The sequence below is a fragment of the Euwallacea fornicatus genome, chromosome 12 (assembly GCF_040115645.1).
Source record: "Euwallacea fornicatus isolate EFF26 chromosome 12, ASM4011564v1, whole genome shotgun sequence".
NCBI classification, from domain to species: Eukaryota; Metazoa; Arthropoda; class Insecta; order Coleoptera; family Curculionidae; genus Euwallacea; species Euwallacea fornicatus.
In genome coordinates, this window is record NC_089552.1 from 3,059,595 (window position 1) to 3,077,885 (window position 18,291).

At 38.3% G+C, this 18,291-nt stretch overlaps 2 protein-coding genes across 7 annotated transcripts in view; one reads left to right on the forward strand and one right to left on the reverse strand.

The window, feature by feature from the left end:
• Nucleotides 1-18,291, reverse strand: part of Fas3 (fasciclin 3) — a 156,410-nt gene that overhangs the window by 116,868 nt on the left and 21,251 nt on the right. The window lies entirely within an intron of this gene.
• LOC136342329 (larval cuticle protein A2B-like) lies at nucleotides 1,274-2,203 on the forward strand. Its single transcript, XM_066288006.1, has 3 exons — nucleotides 1,274-1,476; nucleotides 1,535-1,793; nucleotides 1,845-2,203. Exons 1-3 carry the CDS (start codon nucleotides 1,465-1,467, stop codon nucleotides 2,201-2,203), a joined length of 630 nt encoding a protein of 209 aa, XP_066144103.1. The 5' UTR covers nucleotides 1,274-1,464.

Below are 18,291 nucleotides of genomic sequence, written 5' to 3' on the forward strand. Positions count from 1 at the left end.
TTTTTGCACCCTAACCACTAAAACAAATTAAATCTCTTAGAGAGTAATTAATCCCCAATGAAAACAGGAGTTGCTGAAGTTCCAGGACAAAAACTCCGGGCACAGAGAAGAACCGTTAAAGTTTTCAGCTGGTTTTTGGCCCTCACTACCACTAAGCCAGAAGCATTATTCAATTATTGTTATTCCATTTGGCAGAAATTTCATTCCTGTGGATGGGTCGTGTAATGGCCGCGTTTCGGCCAAAAGCTAGACACGAGGAGCAATAAACAAAAAAAAATCACCTACAAAAAATCGGTTTTACGTGGAACTTTCTCTTTAATATAAATCGTACTGAAAAGTTTCCTTGCGAATAAAAAAAAAGGTTAGTTCAACTACTTGAAAACATGATAACATCTATAAACTAGACCGAACTTGTATTAGAACTCGATTTGGGCAACCCTATTATAGAGCACTACCAGACGAATAAAAGTTGCGGTATATCTTAAAGCAACTGGTCCAGAAATGTACGAAATTTTGGTAACTTCATCAAGACCAATGGCATTTTAAAGGAAGCTTCATTTTAAGGCATTTTCAGAAAAGCGAAAATATATAAAAAAAGGAATCACCCGTTTCGGGAATGAAAAGTTATGTTAAAACTCCGCGATGAATTTCCAGTGTTTCTCATTTTCGAGATTTCGACGATAGAAGTTTGAAAAATTATTAAAACTAGATACCTCCCATATCATGAAAACTGTCAAGAAAACACTGAAATTATTAAGTGCTGTTTTCCGCTGGTGTGGCTCCCACACCAACCCTGCAAGGGTCATTTTAGAGAACGATGGTGGTCATGAAGATGCAGTTTTCAAAATATCGGCAAATATTAACACTCTCATGTAAATGTGTGATCCAAACAAAATGACCTGGTTTTCTTACGAATTTTACGCAGATTACTGCAACACATAAACACCGGATAGTATTAAACATTCACTAACCAAAAATCCATTTGCCTCGAACTTTCAATATCGCATCCTTGACGGCTCTGTTGAACCTTCCACAGTGGCGTCCGGCAATTATTTATCGACTAATGCCCCATTTTTCTTTCTGGGGCCATAAACACGACCTACGTTAGATTTCGTCTGAGATTTCCTCAATTCGATCTTAATTGCCACTTCATCAAATCTACGCAAAATTTACGGTACTGCACTGATGATCTTTAAGTAAACTTTCCAGTCCCTTTTTTCGCTTCTGATAATGATATTGAATTGCACCGTAATTTTAATTACAGTTCAACCTTGGTAACAAAAAAATGTCCACTTTTGTGACGTAATGCACCACTCACGAATTTTGGAACTTACCGGTTTTCGGGTGATCTGGTTGAGACACACGTGCATTTTTGTTCCACATTTTTCGAATATAAAAGATCACTGGGGTCGATTCGGATCACTGCAGTTCGCAACTTGATCGAGCAAACCACAAGCATCAATCATGGCATTCAGGGTAAGTGATAATTAGCGCAACCACTTTAAACAACATTAAACATGGTTCGTAATAACAGTTCATCGCATTCGCCACCCTTTTGGCCATGGCACATGCTGGAGCCCTGTTGCAACCCGCAGCTTACGCCGCCGCCCCAGCCCCGTTGGCGCTAGCCACTCCTATTACCAAGACCGTAGTGAGTGAAGCATACGACCCGAATCCCCAGTACAACTACGGATACGATATCAACGACGAGCTCACCGGAGACAGCAAAAGCCAGACTGAGACCCGAAACGGAGATGTAGTTGAAGGCAGCTATTCCCTCGTTGAGCCTGATGGTACTTGATGAATTTCTTCCATTAAATGAGTCTGTATGGGTTTTATTTCAGGCAACAGGAGGATCGTGGATTACACCGCCGACCCAGTGAACGGCTTCAACGCGGTCGTCCGCAGAGAACCAGCAGCTATTGCAGTTAAAGCTGTCGCTGCCGCCCCTGCTATCGCCCACGCCCCCATCGCCAGGTTAGCTCCTGTAGCTAAGATAACCGCTCCCGTAGCTGTCGCTCCTGCTACGATCGCTAGATTCGGACCTGCTCCCGTCGCCTACGCCGCAGGCCAAGCCGTGGCCGTCGCCCCCTTCGCCGCCAGAGTCGCCGCTCCCTTGGCCCACGCTCCTATTGCTTACTCCACGGCTCCAGCAGTAGCTAGAGTAACCTACTCTTCTCCTATCGTATCGTATCACTTGTAAATTTATATATCTTAATGGATGTAAATACATTATTCATTAGCTTGAACGAGCAGTATTCGAAACACATAAGAGATGTTGCGAGTTTCCTTTTGCTGTTTGATGGTTCATTAACATTCAAGCAGGGAAACTGCACACCTACAGATTACTCCCAATACTTTCCCGGCCTTTCATCTAGACCTTTAATTAGCAGGAAAAGCAACAAAATAGGTTGAAGGCTTGTATGGAAACCAAAACCATCGTTCTACGGCATCGATTAATCTATAGCCGATGTTGGTTCTAACAGGCGGGTTCAAAATTTACTAATCGTACCAATTAGCAAACATCAGCCATCAAAATATTTGCTAATAAGTCCACGGAATGAAACGAGGGCACAATTGAAAGTTTGTAGTTGGAAAATCGGAGAATTTCCCAGGTAAGTGTGCTTTTAGAAGCATTTTCTAAAATCGCTCGTTACTCACATAAGCACTTCCCAAACCCGGATTTTTATTCAGATTTGGCACTGACTTCGGCACTCAAAGGTAAATACCAATTAAATTAATTGCTCCATTTTTATAAATATACCGCCGAAGATAAATCAATTTTATCTTTTTGACTTTGGCTCTCGTAGCAAAACCGTAGCGCGGCGTCGTCGTGCAACAAAATCAGCTGCGCAGAAATTTTGATTAAATGTTTTTGCTCTTTACCCACTTTAGTTCGAGAAGCACTTCAAAATAATTCACACTATAATTGCCGCTTTGGCTCCTCTACAACGTACTTCAGCTGCAAAACGCGATTCGTGTTTACCTGAGCCGTCATAATTTTTTTTTTTATTACGGCCCTGGTCCTTTTAAACTGGATTCGGAATTCAATAACGTGTGACAGTGAAGAATGAACAATTTTAACCGGAATAAGCCCTACTAGCTCCTTCCTCCTGCCTTAATAAGATCCTAAAAAAATTAATTCCAGATGTTTCTGAGGTTGAACCTGAACACAGACACATAAGGCAAAACCAAATGGAGCTCTAAGCGGAATGAAGCAGCATGATCAGATTTTGTTTTCGTACTAGGGCAAATCCCTAGTGCTGTCTAAAAAACTAGGTGTTCTGCAGTACCCAAGGTAGGTCTGGCTAATCACCAAAGTCTCAAGAACGTGTGCACATATGTAGATTCGGGGGCAATGCCGAAGAGTGAAGGCAGGCGAATACAGTTACGAACAGTCTCAGACAGCACAATTCAATAGGCGCATCACGATCTAACCTAAAAAACATTTTAACTTGACGATTTTATTGCTCAGCTTCATACGTCACTGAATTCAGAATGAAAAGAAGGTTTTAAAGGCCATTTAAAAGGTCCAGGACCGTATTCACGATGGTCTTGGAAATCTAAAACGGTGTGAAGAAAAAAAAACTGTGGAGATTTAAATCCGATAGGGCCAAGTGGGGTATTTTCCTACCTCTTATAGTTTCCAAGGTACATACTCACGCGTGTAGGTTCAATTTGGGCCGCTCTGGCACTCGAGGCAAGAAAAATAAAATCGTTTTACCGAATTTTCCAAAATTTTACACAACATTTTTTGCTCGGCCCTAAAATAGGCATGTTTTTTCCCATTTAACCGACTTTGTATATCTCACCGTTTCCGATTCTCATACGGGGCGCCTTGTAAGCGTCTTATCAATGAATCCTTTTGGTTTCCGGAAAAAAAAGATCGATTTATTGTCTAATCACCATTGTTTAATTAATTGTTGTTGTTCGTAAATAAATAGTTAATAATGCACATCTTAATTCGCAGGCAATTTAGCTGTCCATCAGTGATTCGCTCATACTGTTAACCATAATTTCCAGGTCTGTAATGGAAGTGCGCAAAAGTTTCGCATGTGTAAATACCAGACCTACGGGCAAAACTAGCTGATTATTCGGTAACAGATTATCGAAATATTACTTAGAGCCATGGCCCAAAACCAATAAATTAGCCGTAATAGGATGAATAGAACCGATTCATTAACTCTACGTTATGGTTTGGCGAGCACTAAACAAATGAAAAGACATTGTTGATGAATTAAATTAAAGTCCCAAATGTTGGTTGTTACAGCCCCTGGTGGATTTTGGGTAAATCTCGCTACCGCGAGGGTCGAAAAGCTAGAATCCATTAGGCATTGCGGCTGGGTAGTACCGCTTCTTGCAACGCTCCTGTTCTTACCGCAGGAATGATGTCATTTTAGCATGGCCTAGATAACAACTGAATTATGCAACTTTTTCTGCAGGTATTTATTTCTTTCTGAGCGCATCTCAAGGCTTTCATAGGAAATTAGTATTAGATTATATCGGAAGCTCTTGTTGCAGGCCAAAGCGAGGCGGCGTGCATAATTCTGAACGTAAGTAGTCCCTTAAGTAGTTCTCTGTTGCATGTGTGAGGGAAATTACAAGCTAGAAATTTCCCTGTTTATTTTTGTAATGTCCATTAATAAAGGCGGCGGCAAAATAAAAATGGATGAAGATCTTTAAATCGCGATAATACCGGTAAAGGCGAGGCAAATCAGTTTTTTCATCCTTGAACTGCGGCGAGTACACCAAGGCAATTACTCGCTTGCAATAGGCACTGAAAAAATCACAAGTATACTTTCCAAACTAGTCTCTCTCGGCTGCAATCCGCCAATGTTGACTCACCGATTTGAAATATTATTATGTTTTTACTTGTCCCAGCAGCAATTAAAGATATCTTTATCGTCGCCTGCCGGGGTAAATAAATATCCACAGTTAAAGCCAATAGCATCGATTAAATAAAATTAAAAAAAATAATAACGAATTTCTTGGCCATATCGGACAAAGATTTGCGAGTTCAGCAGATTCGTATTCTGTACACCGACAACGGTTTATCAGCCTGCAAATGTGCAATTCCCCCTTGAAAGAAAATACGTATAGTCGGTGCGGGACTTGAAGTCCAAACAAATTAGTGGCCATTTGTTTTTACGTGCGTTCATTAATCATCAAACCGCAAACCTGATTCGTTTTGGAATTAATTTTTCCATAGGTCCCATTGTTATTATTCATTCCCTTAATTAGTCAACTAATCACGAACCGAAAGGTCAATGTAATAATTATTGCTACTGCACCTTTTTCTGTGGAAGTGAAATGAAGCGACCTTCGCAGTCCCTCTCGGGAGTTCTCGAGTCGCGTTCCTACTAGAACGAGCGAAAGGCTGCAGCGGAGCTGCGTGAATAATTAGTTTGTGCTCTGAATTGCCCCCATGGAAAACATATCTTCACGGTAATGGTCTTACGTAATAATTCTTACGCGTCTTACGTAAAACTCATCATACTAATAAGTGCCTTAATGACGCGAATCAGCCTCAGCGCCTTGACTATTACGAACCTCCTTATTACGAATTTCCTCATGCCTCGTTCTCCCAACAACGAACCAGCACCCGAACGCGAACTCACGTTAAGCGATATTTAAAGTAAAAGGTATCGGGAATTTTGGTCCCCTGCTTAGGTTCCGCGAAGACCTATCCGCGCCTCCGCGTGGTGGCCCTTGGGCGCCTCCTCTCACGAGCCCGGGGGACCCATACTGGAGGAGGGACCGAAAGGTAGCGGATGCGAAAGGGCAAAGCGTGCATGTGCAATGGGTAAAAATGGGAGGTAGGGGATATATAAATCGGGCTTGGTAGCAGCACTCCACGAAGGGACGTAGACAACCTGAGTGGAAGGAGGAAGCGCGTCCCGCAATTTGAACGGACGCAAATCGAGCATGGGGAGGCGCGGAGCCGTCAGGCAAGCGAAAGAAGGATGCCAGGTTTCCAGAAACGCATGGTCTTTCGATATAGGCCCCTACAATAACGCACCCATTTCTAAATCTCTCTCTGACATGTACCCTTTATTGTTCCTGATTCAAGTTTTCATGAAGGGGAACGTTCATACGTATATATACAGGGTGAGTCGGGAGGATCGTGCCAAACTTCAGGAGCGTGTTGTACATGAAAAATAAATGTAAAAAAACTCAAATGTTGTTATCCGATGTTCGTTTGTTTACAAGTTATAGCGTAAATAAAATTAAAACATAAAATTTAAAAAAATTATAAATTTCATAAATTAACATTTGGATATCATAGTAAAGGTTCAAAAATATTGCCATTAACTTGTCAACATTTTCGGCTTCGTCTATGAAGAGCATTCGTTGCGCTCCTGATTGTTTCATGTCTTTCTTTAATGGCAGCTGCAGCATTTCTAATGCGTTGAATTAGTGCATCTTGAGTGTCCACTTTTACTCTGTACACTTCAGTTTTAAACCAACCCCACAAAAAATAGTCTAGTGGTGTGAGGTCTGGAGACCTTGGAGGCCAACTAATAGGGCCACCACGACCAATCCAACGTCCAGGAAAGGTACGTTTATGGTAAATAGAATCTTAGTTAAAAAATTTTATTTACGCTATAACTTGTAAACAAACGAAAATCGGATAACAACATTTGAGTTTTTTTACATTTATTTTTCATGTACAACACGCTCCTGAAGTTTGGCACGATCCTCCCGACTCACCCTGTATATATATATATTTTATTTATGAGAGATCACAACCTGTCCAATCTCCTTGAAAAGTTTGAATATTTTGCGGAACACATTTGTCAATTCAGTATTAAATATATATGTAGGTAATACATAATGTATTATGTCATTCCGTTTGATAATCCAGGAATCGATTTTTGATTTGCACGCATAAACCTGCGAAACTATAGCTCTGACGCGTATGTTGGCAAAGAGAAAAAATTCTAGTAGAATCGTTGGTACGTTTCTATGCAAACTGAAAACATTTTTAGATCTGAATTTTGCGATGTAAGCTCGTTTTCAATTCGATTATCGATGTCAATCTCGTTTTGCTTCGAGGTTGATTTCTCAATTCTCGGGATCGCATTGGAATTGAAACAGTAAGGAAACATTTACAATCGAAAACGACTTTTAAATCAGAAAGAATATGCCCCACAGGCCATTATTTTACTTTATAATGGAATGTGATTAGTTACATTTTAAAAATTATGGGTAACATTATAATTGCTGTTCACCGTCAGGTATTTGGTTCTAATTGCAAAATTAACAAAATGATGAATTAAACAAGAATATCGAATTTATCGAACCTTGAGAGCGCAACAATATACTCTCGAACGACTATTGTGTGAATCGCTACCTCACCAGTACCAATACCTAAAATTGCGGCCTATTATTTGTTCATGTTGTGGCCTTATTTTGAAAAGAGATTTTTATTATGTTATTGCATAAAAATAACCCACAAAACTTCGATATAGCTAGTTATAATTTATTATGAAATACAACATGGACCTTCGGAGAAAACGATTATAACAAAATTGCTCGAACGTCGATTTAGCTCTCGTTTTGTGCACATTTTAAAATTATTTTAAGTTAGAAAGGATAAGTAAAATATTGTACAAATGTTGGTTATGATTTTTTACATGGAATTAGTCAGGCTCTCCGTGCCAGTTAAATGTCGAACAAAATTCTAGACAATTCTTCATATACCATTACCCATAGCTTGATGGATTCAAAATGCTCCACTAGACAACGATTTCCTTAGGCCACATCACCGTCTCTATGCAGATTATTTGTATCGTATGTATTCGATAACATGGGTAAAGTATTTAACAACACCTAATTTTGGTTAGGATATACTATGTCTACATGGCACCATGTAGAATGGCCGGCAAGCCCGTCGGACTTAAACCCTTTAGCTTTTTTCCTTGGGATTATATTACGGACTTGGTGTCTAAAATAAATCCATTTCCGCGGAAGCTCGCTTTAACAAGTATGCACTCAAACCACAAACGTTTAGATGTCTGCAGCATTTTAGATGGTGGACAAACACTTGCGGGACATTAGACACCACTCCAGGTTGAATGGTTCTTACAGTACTTATCCTAACCTTCCACAGAGACGAATTTGGTTTAGTGCCCTGTCCTTAAAAATAAACCATCCTCAATAATAATATAACGCCAAAGAAAAAACTGAGAGGCGCAAGTCTGGAGACATTGCCGGCTACTTTATGGTACCGTGCCCCTCGTAATCGAAACCAGGTGTAATTAAATACCTTACGCTCAGATGGAAAAGAAATATGACCTAAATAAGTCGTTCCGTACTTGAATATTTGAAAAACTTACACGTTTATTTATGGGTGATACTGTATAGAAATACCTAAAAGAGCACAACGTTCAGCTATAAAACAAATACTGAGGAATTTCATTTAAAAACGCACAACTAACAGGTGTATAATTTCTTTAAGTCATCCTGTATAATTCGAAATAGTTTTGAAATGTGCACAAAACGAAAACCACGTATCAGAGCAATTTAATTAAAATCTCTTGCGCACGACGGAAAATCGCTATTCTATAATAAATCATAACCATGTATTTAAGGGAAAGAGGGAATTCTGAAGAATTTACTACATCAATGAAAGATCTAAACCAGAGAGAGGTATTTTCTTGTTACTTCTTTTTATTTAGTTCAATTATTTTCAAAACTGTGCTGAATTTCTTTGCACATCATCGTCCTTTATGAAGCTTCAGTACTCTTAATGATGACTTGATTCAAATAATAAAGTGCGCAAAACTAATTGAACCGGATCCTCAAGTTAACGTATCAAACCATTAGGAAATACTGATATGAATAACGGACTCAGACTCTTTGAAATTACCCATCTATCGGGAAAAGGACAAGTTCAAACACAGACGGACCCGATCACCATCGACCCATCAATGCAGGTCATTAATAAGTAATTCAGGCTCAAGGAAATCACTTTGGGTAACACTCGGTACGGAATTCCTGCAAGTAACTATAGATCAATTTGTCCTCAGATCCACTTTCCGATCATCCATTTCTTTCCAGCCTCCATACAGCTGGAAAGAACTCTATTATTAAAATCATACGAGTGAAATTTTATGCATAATGCCGCTTGAGATGTAGGTCACGGTTATCTATATTTAAAGATCCAAGTAAGTTTAGTTGCATAAAATATTCATTAAACAAATCTTATAGGCGTCTTGTTACCAGTTTGATGTCCATAAACGACCATCCGTTCAATGTTTTTAATGACCCACTGGACTTGCACTACTACTGGTCGCTATACTACCGGTTAAGGAGGCAAGTATTTAGTAGTGCGGAAAAACGCAAATTGCAGTTAATAACTGAGTTTGAGAGAGTTTTTAATTTGAAAGTCTTACAATGAACTTTAAGAATTTGATGAGAATTTTTGAAGGACCTTTTCGAGGTGGTTTACGCTTGAGCGCTCCGGGTAAACGGTGAAGGACGATTTCCTCAGCCGAAAAACCTCATCGGTCAAACCCGTGAACCACAACAACAATCAACAACAGAAACAGATCTACTCTATTCTCCTCCATCACGAAAGTACCTAAGCCATACATATGCAAAGAGAAACCCGTGTAACGTGCAACTGGCGTAATATTTTATGGTCCGTGCGGCCGGACAATGCCGGACCTCAGGCGTTATTTTTTTTAATTACGAATTTCAGTTTCCACAATGAAAAAAGCATTAAATAACAATAGCAGTTCACGAACGCAAACATAATAATAATCTAGGCGAGTAACGGAAGGTATTTACGATATACGTAATTGTAGTCAGCACCAGATGAACGTTTTAATCCGAATGGCGTTAAAAAGTTGAAAATTTCACGGGGACTTCGGGGTATGCTCCTGGTGGTGGGCATCTAACATTCGGTGAAGTTGGATGGCACCAAATAGAAGAAAATTTGAGATTTTAGGTTAACGATTGAAGAGGAGAATTAGCACCACGAGAAGGACAGAGCAGTTGCTAGTCAACGTTCGTTCTCCATAAATTAAGTCATTTGATCTAGGGTAATACTTTGGCTTAAGTAGAAAATCACTATAATAAAATATAATGACTAGTACCGAGTCAAGGTATACAAAAACCGGTACTACTTTCATATCGGTATTGTTGTTATATCTTCAGGGATTGGTATTAATTTGTAAGCCAGGCTCAGCAATACATTAAAATATAATAATAATGGCATGACGTGAGTAAACGGATTTCTAAGTGTGTGAAGTCGATGGTGAATCGATGATTAAGAAAGTGAAAGGTTCTTTGCAGTTCTTGAGAATAGCAGTGGTATATAGAGATATCCGGAATTTTAGTCATGAATTCAATGTTAGGAGTAGTCACTTTACGTTCGCAAACCAATAATATTGGTACAATACCATCCAGTTGTCTGACTAAAACGTAGAAGACCCGAAATGAGATGTGGACTTTATACTGTGCAGAAGTGCATCGAAGTCATGTACGCATTTCGATCGATTTCCTGAATTGAAACGACGAATAATGATTTCGGCAACTCGATATCTCGAACACGGTTAAAGTTAAAAAAATGAAAAACTATTGTGAGTTATTGCGAATTAAATACTGGGAGTTTCATCAGACAAAGGAACTTTGCGTGACATTTTGACTAATTTGTCTTACTGATATAAATTCTTCTTTGGAGGAATACACCAGACGAAATTTTAATGTTCATTTCTGGCCGTTTTAGGTGGGGTTCGCCACAGCAAGATTCCATTCTCAAAAGTGGCATTAATGGTAAGTCAAACGAGAAAATAAACTGTACTAAAAAAAAATCGTCGCCATTAGTATCCCAGAAACTCCATTTTACCCAGCTTCAAACCACTGAGCTTGCATTGCTAATGTAGATATTTTTTGCTTAGTTTCGTATCCGGAATACTGCCTTGTTCCAGTGCGAGCTCTATAGGGAATAAGTTCAGATAACAGCGATCAATAGTTTTACAATACATGCATGTCAAGCTACTCCAGTACTCTCTTTCCACTAATAGAGTTGATTTCTTTCCATTTCTAGGAATTCAGGATCATACCATATAGAGTTTTGAAGCTCACATGCCATCAAGACCTGTAAAGTTTCTAATGTAAGGATTTCCGCCTATTTCGAGGTGAAAGGAGAATGAAATTTCTCCCTTTTTTGCCTAGAAACCTTTATTCTGTCGCGAAGTATTGTAGTAGATGATCATCTAAAAGCATAGCTAGTATAGCAGACCCAATTTTGCAGATTTAAGTATTCTGTCTTTTTCATGAGTTATTCGTCTATACTGCTTTTATCCCTATTCGATTATAAAATTTTTCATTTCGATAATTCAGAAATTAATGTGTAGAAGCTGCGTTCAAAGGCATCAGATTAATTAATTTTTTGCTCGTTAATCTGATATTGTTCTCCTTTAATTTATATTAACTACTGAAAATGGTTTATACAGCAATTGACGCTTATATGCATGTTATGGAGCGTCAAACATTAAAATCAAAACCAAATACTATGACTAACGGTTTGTCTTATGAATCAACAATAATTAATCCGGAGCTTCATTCAGAAATTTAGCGTCATCTGTGGTGTAGATATTCGATATCTCCAGGCTATGCCCCACATTCCTTCATTTTATGAAGCCTATCAACGTTGAAAACCCGGGAGATATCGATGGAATCGTGCAGAAAAATAGTTGCTTTTTACATGGAATATAAAGCTAGTAAGTTTCCAAGGGCCTTAAGTGTCACATTCCTTTCGACATAGTAAGCTAACATTACCTTCTCATTGATCGAATGTGCATTTTCCTTAGTAAGCCCCCTTTGGTTGTACGCGAATCTTCGTATCTTTCGCTTGACTTCTGAGATATTAAAAAGAAGCGACCTACTTATTTTCAATATCCGAATCGTCTCAGTCGCACATCTGGATATAACGGAATGAAATTAACACCAAATTAACACGAAGTCTTCGATTTTTCAATTCAAAAGGAAATTTCCCTTTGATTTCGATAGAAAAAAACAAATCATTCAGATCCGTAGCGGGCAAGGAACGTTCACCTGTTTGATATTAATTGAGTGAAATTATGTTATAATAGTTTTAAAGATTTATTCTTTAAATATTATGATTAAGCATAACTGACCCAGCAAGGAATTGTGTAAGCATCGCGAGCAGTAAGCGGTTTTGCTGTTCTTAATAATTAATATACTATTGTATGTTGTAGTCTTCACTAGGGTTCGCTTGCTTCCAATGGAAAGATGCGTCGAGATTTTTCTTTCTGAGTCTCTTAGCTGAAACGTAAATCCTTCATGAAGAACTTCGGAAGTTTTAACGTGCAAAAGGAGTTCGGGTCAGTTTCTTCCTGACCTCATAAATTGTTACTTTCACTGAGGCTTCATTGTGTTCCCGTATGACCTGATGAACCAATTAGTTCTAATATGTACTTTAAATGTATTCTAGATTTTTCAAGTAACAAATTGCTGAAATTTGACACAATTATTTAATATTTTAATGAACTGTTAATTATCATATTTCATGGCAAACAATGCGTAACTATAGGTCTATTTTTCTTTGTCGACCGAAATATGTAATTAAAACTAATTTTCCATTTCTCATTAGAGGTGTTTTGCTACGAATTATCGCACACGGTTAAACAGCTACACGAATATCGCATTAGATACAATATAAATAAATATTAATAACTAAGGTTTTGTTTTTATTTTTATAACTAGTTATGTAGATATTTATGGCCAAGAACTTGCATTACCATAAATTTCACAAGCTTTTGATTCGCTCTGGAAAAACAATAGTTTATTTTCCGGGGAATCCACTTTCAAGCCCAATAACTATTGCTGATCGCCGAATTTTCAAATCCGTTAATTGATAATGAATCAATTAGATGTTACGCTGAAAATCCCTAACACATTGCAACCCGTCATACTAATAGTAAATGAGCCATTTAGATGATCGGACCCCTATAATGGGCCTGGATGTTTAGAGCTTGAAAGGACACTTGTTGCTTTCACCCTCAGGCCACAATGACGCCAAATCCTGGATAATATGGAAAACTTTTTTTAACTATGAGAGTAAATCATTCGAAAAATTAAATTACCGAGAAATACAAAAATGGAGATTACCTTTTTATGACATTCTTTTCCAGGCTACAAGGTAAAAGGATTTCACCCAAGATACGATGCCATGATTCGGGTTTCCGGCCATATTTTTTTCGAGGTTGATCCCCTTTTACTTCATGAATTATTGGACGGTTGGCAAGGGCTTAACCAGAAGTTGTTTAATATTTCAGACCATGTCAAAAGTAAATTCGTGAATGGTCTATCGGAAATTTGAAGGTAACAACATTTTCAAATATTAACAACGATAATATGATGGTCGTTTAGATCCCCGGATTTCACATGTGAAAACCTCAGAACTTGTATATCAGGTAAAAGTTGAAAATAATGTGTACTCCGACCCTGTGGGGACGAGGAAACAATTAATTAATGCCACTCAAGCACAATGGGCCAACATGCGACCACCGCAAAACGAGGTACTCTATGCTGTTGAGTCACTTAAAAGGCGGAGATTCGAAAATCTTATGTAAATGTGTGTTAATGATCGAATAAAAATTCATTGTTGCCCTGCACATTTCAATGCATTTTTCATAAATATGGAATGATTCTAAATTAATGTACAGAACAATAATAATTATTAGCCTCAACTCTTATACTCCCCCTGCATGAACATGGCGCTAATGATTTTTGTATACACAATAAATGCAGTACGTTAAGTGCATGTGATGCGGTAAAGATATTGACGTCAAATATCGCATTTTGAACGGAATTATGCGTTTTTCTACACAATCAGCTTTATTCCGGGTAGAGAAATAATTCTGTCGCATGACTAATAGTGGTGATTGTTGCTCATAACCAGGCAACAGGAATTGTATCGTGCTAATTCAGGACTACCAATTCAATGAAGGATTTTGAATTGGTTTTCGAAAAATTGCTATTCAACTTCTAACTTGATAAAATTATTTTTTAGCGAAAGTAACATGATTCATAATTTCTTCTTTACGATACTTCTGGCTAATACGTAAAACCTCGTTGCTTCACATCGTCATCCAACTAACAATTTAGAATGAAACTAACAAATTTTTAGTTGCAATGAAGTTTACAACTTGTAATGCCCCGACTTCGACAGGGAAACATTACTTATATTTGAATACCCTTCTCCCAACTCAGACAAGGAAAACATAGTAACATTTTAGTAAAAAATAGGCTAGTGGGGATCTTATTTCCGGCAAATTGAATAGACCCGGACGTTTTCCTCTTTCAGGTTAAAAGTGAACAAATAGGACTAACATTCTCCTTGATTTCTGCAAACATTAACCTATAAAATGCGAACGCGAGCATGAGGATTTGAGTAACGCAGAGATGAAAAACGTTGGACTCTCAAGGTAGTAACCATTGTCCTGATTTTCACAAATTGTCCCACATAAAGTAGTTGCATTAAAAGGAATTATGAAAACTGTGACACGAGGCGACCCAAATTACACAAAAAGTGTCGAATTTTTTGTTTTTTCAAAGGAATGTTGTTCTGGGAAATTTTAAGAAATCTCTTTATTTCACATATAAAGGAGAATAAATTGGCAAAAAGGTCCGATTTGCTACAAGAATCGATCGATCTCATTTCACCGGCAGTTTGTAGCAGTATAGTTTACGTGTTGAATGGGAGAAGCAAGTATAGTATAGATGATATCGCATGATCTCAAAGCATACTGCGTAGACTGAATCTTTGATGAAAACGACTATTTTTCCCATTGTTCACTTGTTAACAATTATACACATTATATCATAAAAGTTTATTGCCCTCTTCGGTAATGTGTTTTGCTGCAGCTGACCCTAATCATTCTTAAGATTGTCAGTTTGATGGCCGCCTGAATTATATACTGGGGATTACTTAGTCTCTTCTTCTGTCTTTTTTTCCCTCCCTCTTTGATGGTTCTCTGAATTTATTTACTTCCTCTCTAATGAACCCTTTAAAGCAGATTTCGCTCTGAAACAAAAAGTAAATTCTTGTCTGAATTACTCCGAAGCATTTTATAGCCGAGAGGGCATAATTTTATTATAAAATAAACGCCGTGCTCAACGAAATTGCGTATTTAAAAACCGGAGTCCGCCGACATTTTTTTCCATCCCTGGAAATATCGTATTATACAGGGGTTGTCGTCGTTTTTCCTTCATACACACGGGCGAAAAAATGCAGTAATTATTACAAAGACTCCCTCTTGCATACATGATGTACACTGAGGACGCTTTGAATGCTTCGCCACTACATCCTGACGGTTAATAAAATTTACTCGCTAACTTTATTATTTTTCATTTCAACATGGAACTTGTCGTGAGAACATTTTGTGTGACATGGAAATGTAACTTTTCCGTGCAATTCTAATTTGCTGAACAATCGGACGCACTTTGCTATGCGCGAAGCGCCTCGTTCTCCAACCAAACGAGGAGTGTTCACCTGACGGCAAAAACTGTAATTTCTCCAATATATATCATTTTCTTGCCTCGCAGCGGGCAAAGACGTCGCAACTATCCATTATAAGCTGGGAGAGAAACAAAGAGGGAAGGGAAAAGCCATTACCCAGTTGAAGGCAATAATTACTATCATATTTCCTCTGCAGGTAGACGTGGTCTCGTTTTTGGTCCACTGGTTTACTTTTACGATATAATAACTATAAGTTATGGGTAGTTCGATAATTCAATTTGAATCCATTTCGGAATCATGCTTACGTTTGCAAATTTCTCGAGAAGTTCCGGGGAGTTTTCGTGTGGATAACTGAATAACAGTTTGATTTGGATGGATGTTTTCGTTATCATTGGTCCTACGAAAACCTTTGGGTTAGCAGAGATCCATGTTTTTCTCCAAGTCATCGGAATGTGATGTCGAATTGAATAGATGAGCCGATTTTCGCAGAAATTAAAAGATGCCTTTCCCCTGATTAAAAAAAATATATATTATTTATTGCGTGTCCCAAGAACATTGCAACAAATAAGTACAGCGCGCTAGCGGATAAAAGGATAGAGCGATTCAGCCAAGTATGCCTAATAAGAAAGTTGCTTGTTTTCATTATGCATGACGTTTGCTGGGCTAATTTCAATCTAGCATAACTTACATACATTGACTCAATTATAGTGAATCATCCTGTACTTAATTTGGGCCAAATTCTTCTTGAGAGTATTTTAAAAGGACAGTGAAATCTGACTTCGCATCGCATCTAAATTGGCATTCCATGTTCCATTTCCTCGTTTGAAAACCAATTACTCGAGTGCGTGTGCAACAAAACGGAGAAACCTCGCTCTCTTTCCGAGTTCCCGAGGGCCATTGATCATTTCCGTCGACGAGTAAACAGGAGAACGTAAAAAAGCTAACTTTCTTGACATTCCGCCCTTAAAATTGATTACTTTTTCGAATTTCGCTAATAAAACGATCGCTTTTCATTAGGTTTGTCAATATTTGTCTGAGACTGCTGGCAAGACTGCCCGGCTTATTCGACCTGGTTTAACATTAAACGACTCCATCCCCAAAAGAGCGAAAGCCATGAATTCATTTTCCAGAAGTTGATATTAAAAGGAAAATTGATTAAGGGACGTAACGGCTGAGGATTAAAGAGTTTCGTTGAAGCCTGGACGCCAACCGCAAACTGCCAAAGACAATGCATCTCATTAGGGCCCCCTTTTGTTTATTGATGTTGTGGCCTCGAATGTCTTTTATCCTCGCTTTCAACCGGTCGTAATTCCATTTTTGTTGTTCAACCCCTTTGTTAAACGCCCTCGAAAGATAAGCCAGCGAAATGGAATTAAATCCCGGATGACGCGAGTTTTATAAGATAAGGAATAGTCACCGGGGATTCCTAGGCGGAACGTCATGGCAGCGCACCCATTCCGTGGGGGCGATATTTTAGTTTTTGATGTCGGCATGGGCAAATCGGCACCGCGTCTGCCCCATGACGCCAAACCAAGAAATGCAACAACCAATCTCGCGGAGATATTATCTATCCATTTGCGAGACCTCAAAATCTAAGCAAAGGCCACGTTCGTATTGGGAGGAAAAAATCAAAATCGACATTTTTGGGTTTTACGTTGCTTGATTCGGGCCTTATTTGATGCGATTTTATTTTAATTCCAACACGAAAATCGATTATGGATGTCCACAGTTGCAAAAATAGAAGGAAATCTCCGAACGAGAATGATTTGTGTTGCGAAAGGCGCAATCAGTTCTAAAAAAGAAAAAAAAAACGAAATTTGGAAGGTTATCTCGTATCATGTCCATCTCAGTTCCGAATTCAGCCCCTTAGAGGTCAAAGAAATAAAGATTTATTTATTCATTTTTCCTTTTCCTCAAATTCCTCAGTAAAAGAGAATTGGAAAACGATTCTTTTCAGTCTCTACCTTATTTGTGGCACATCTATTATCATTGGTCACCCCTTGGTTTGCACGCATGAAAATATCCATATATTCCTATTATATTAATGTAACAGAAATGATGGCGAAGTTAACCGGAAGAACAAGACAGATCTAGCGAGTGTTCCAACTTAGTGTGAAAGGTTTTTCAGGTTGAAAACGTCAGGTTAATCAGTCATGCATTATATGGATTTACCAGTAGTGTTGCCTTCAACGCTGAGGAAATTTTATGGTTTCAGACATGAAAACATAACCCCGAGCATCATAGAAAACACCTAGCGGAGTAGCGGAGAAACGAAACAGGGAGTAGTAGATGATGATGTTATACGAGAAAAAACTCATATCATATAAGTTACACTTTATATAGTGACTTTTTACCCGCTTAACCCGAAAGAAAGCTATCCCTGAATTTTAAATCTACACCATAATATTACCTCTAAACCCTCTACCTACACGAAGTCTGAATTCAGACTTAAAGATAACATTTCAAGGGTCAAGAACTTGGATGGATGAAACAAGGTTAATTGCTTATGAAGCGAGTTCATTGGGCAATAAAAGCAAGTTCATGGTGTACTGTTATGGTTCAAGTGCATGGTTGATATACGTTTCGTCTCATTTTAGGTACAAAACTGGGATATTTTTGTTGCAGACACGCCTGACTCGATGGAAGGATAACGGTTATTTTTTTGTTCTTGCAGGCCAAATAAACGAACGAACTACATAGAGGACATCGCAAGTCAAGCATGTCCAAATAGAGAGTTTAGGAATTGATTATTCAAACAAGATAATAAATTAATGAATTTTAAAATAAATTGACTT

Bases quoted from the DNA above. Each gene is read 5' to 3' on its own strand.
- LOC136342329 (XM_066288006.1), top strand. The intron at 1,794-1,844 runs GTACTTGATGAA...GTTTTATTTCAG, and splicing joins TTCCCTCGTTGAGCCTGATG to GCAACAGGAGGATCGTGGAT.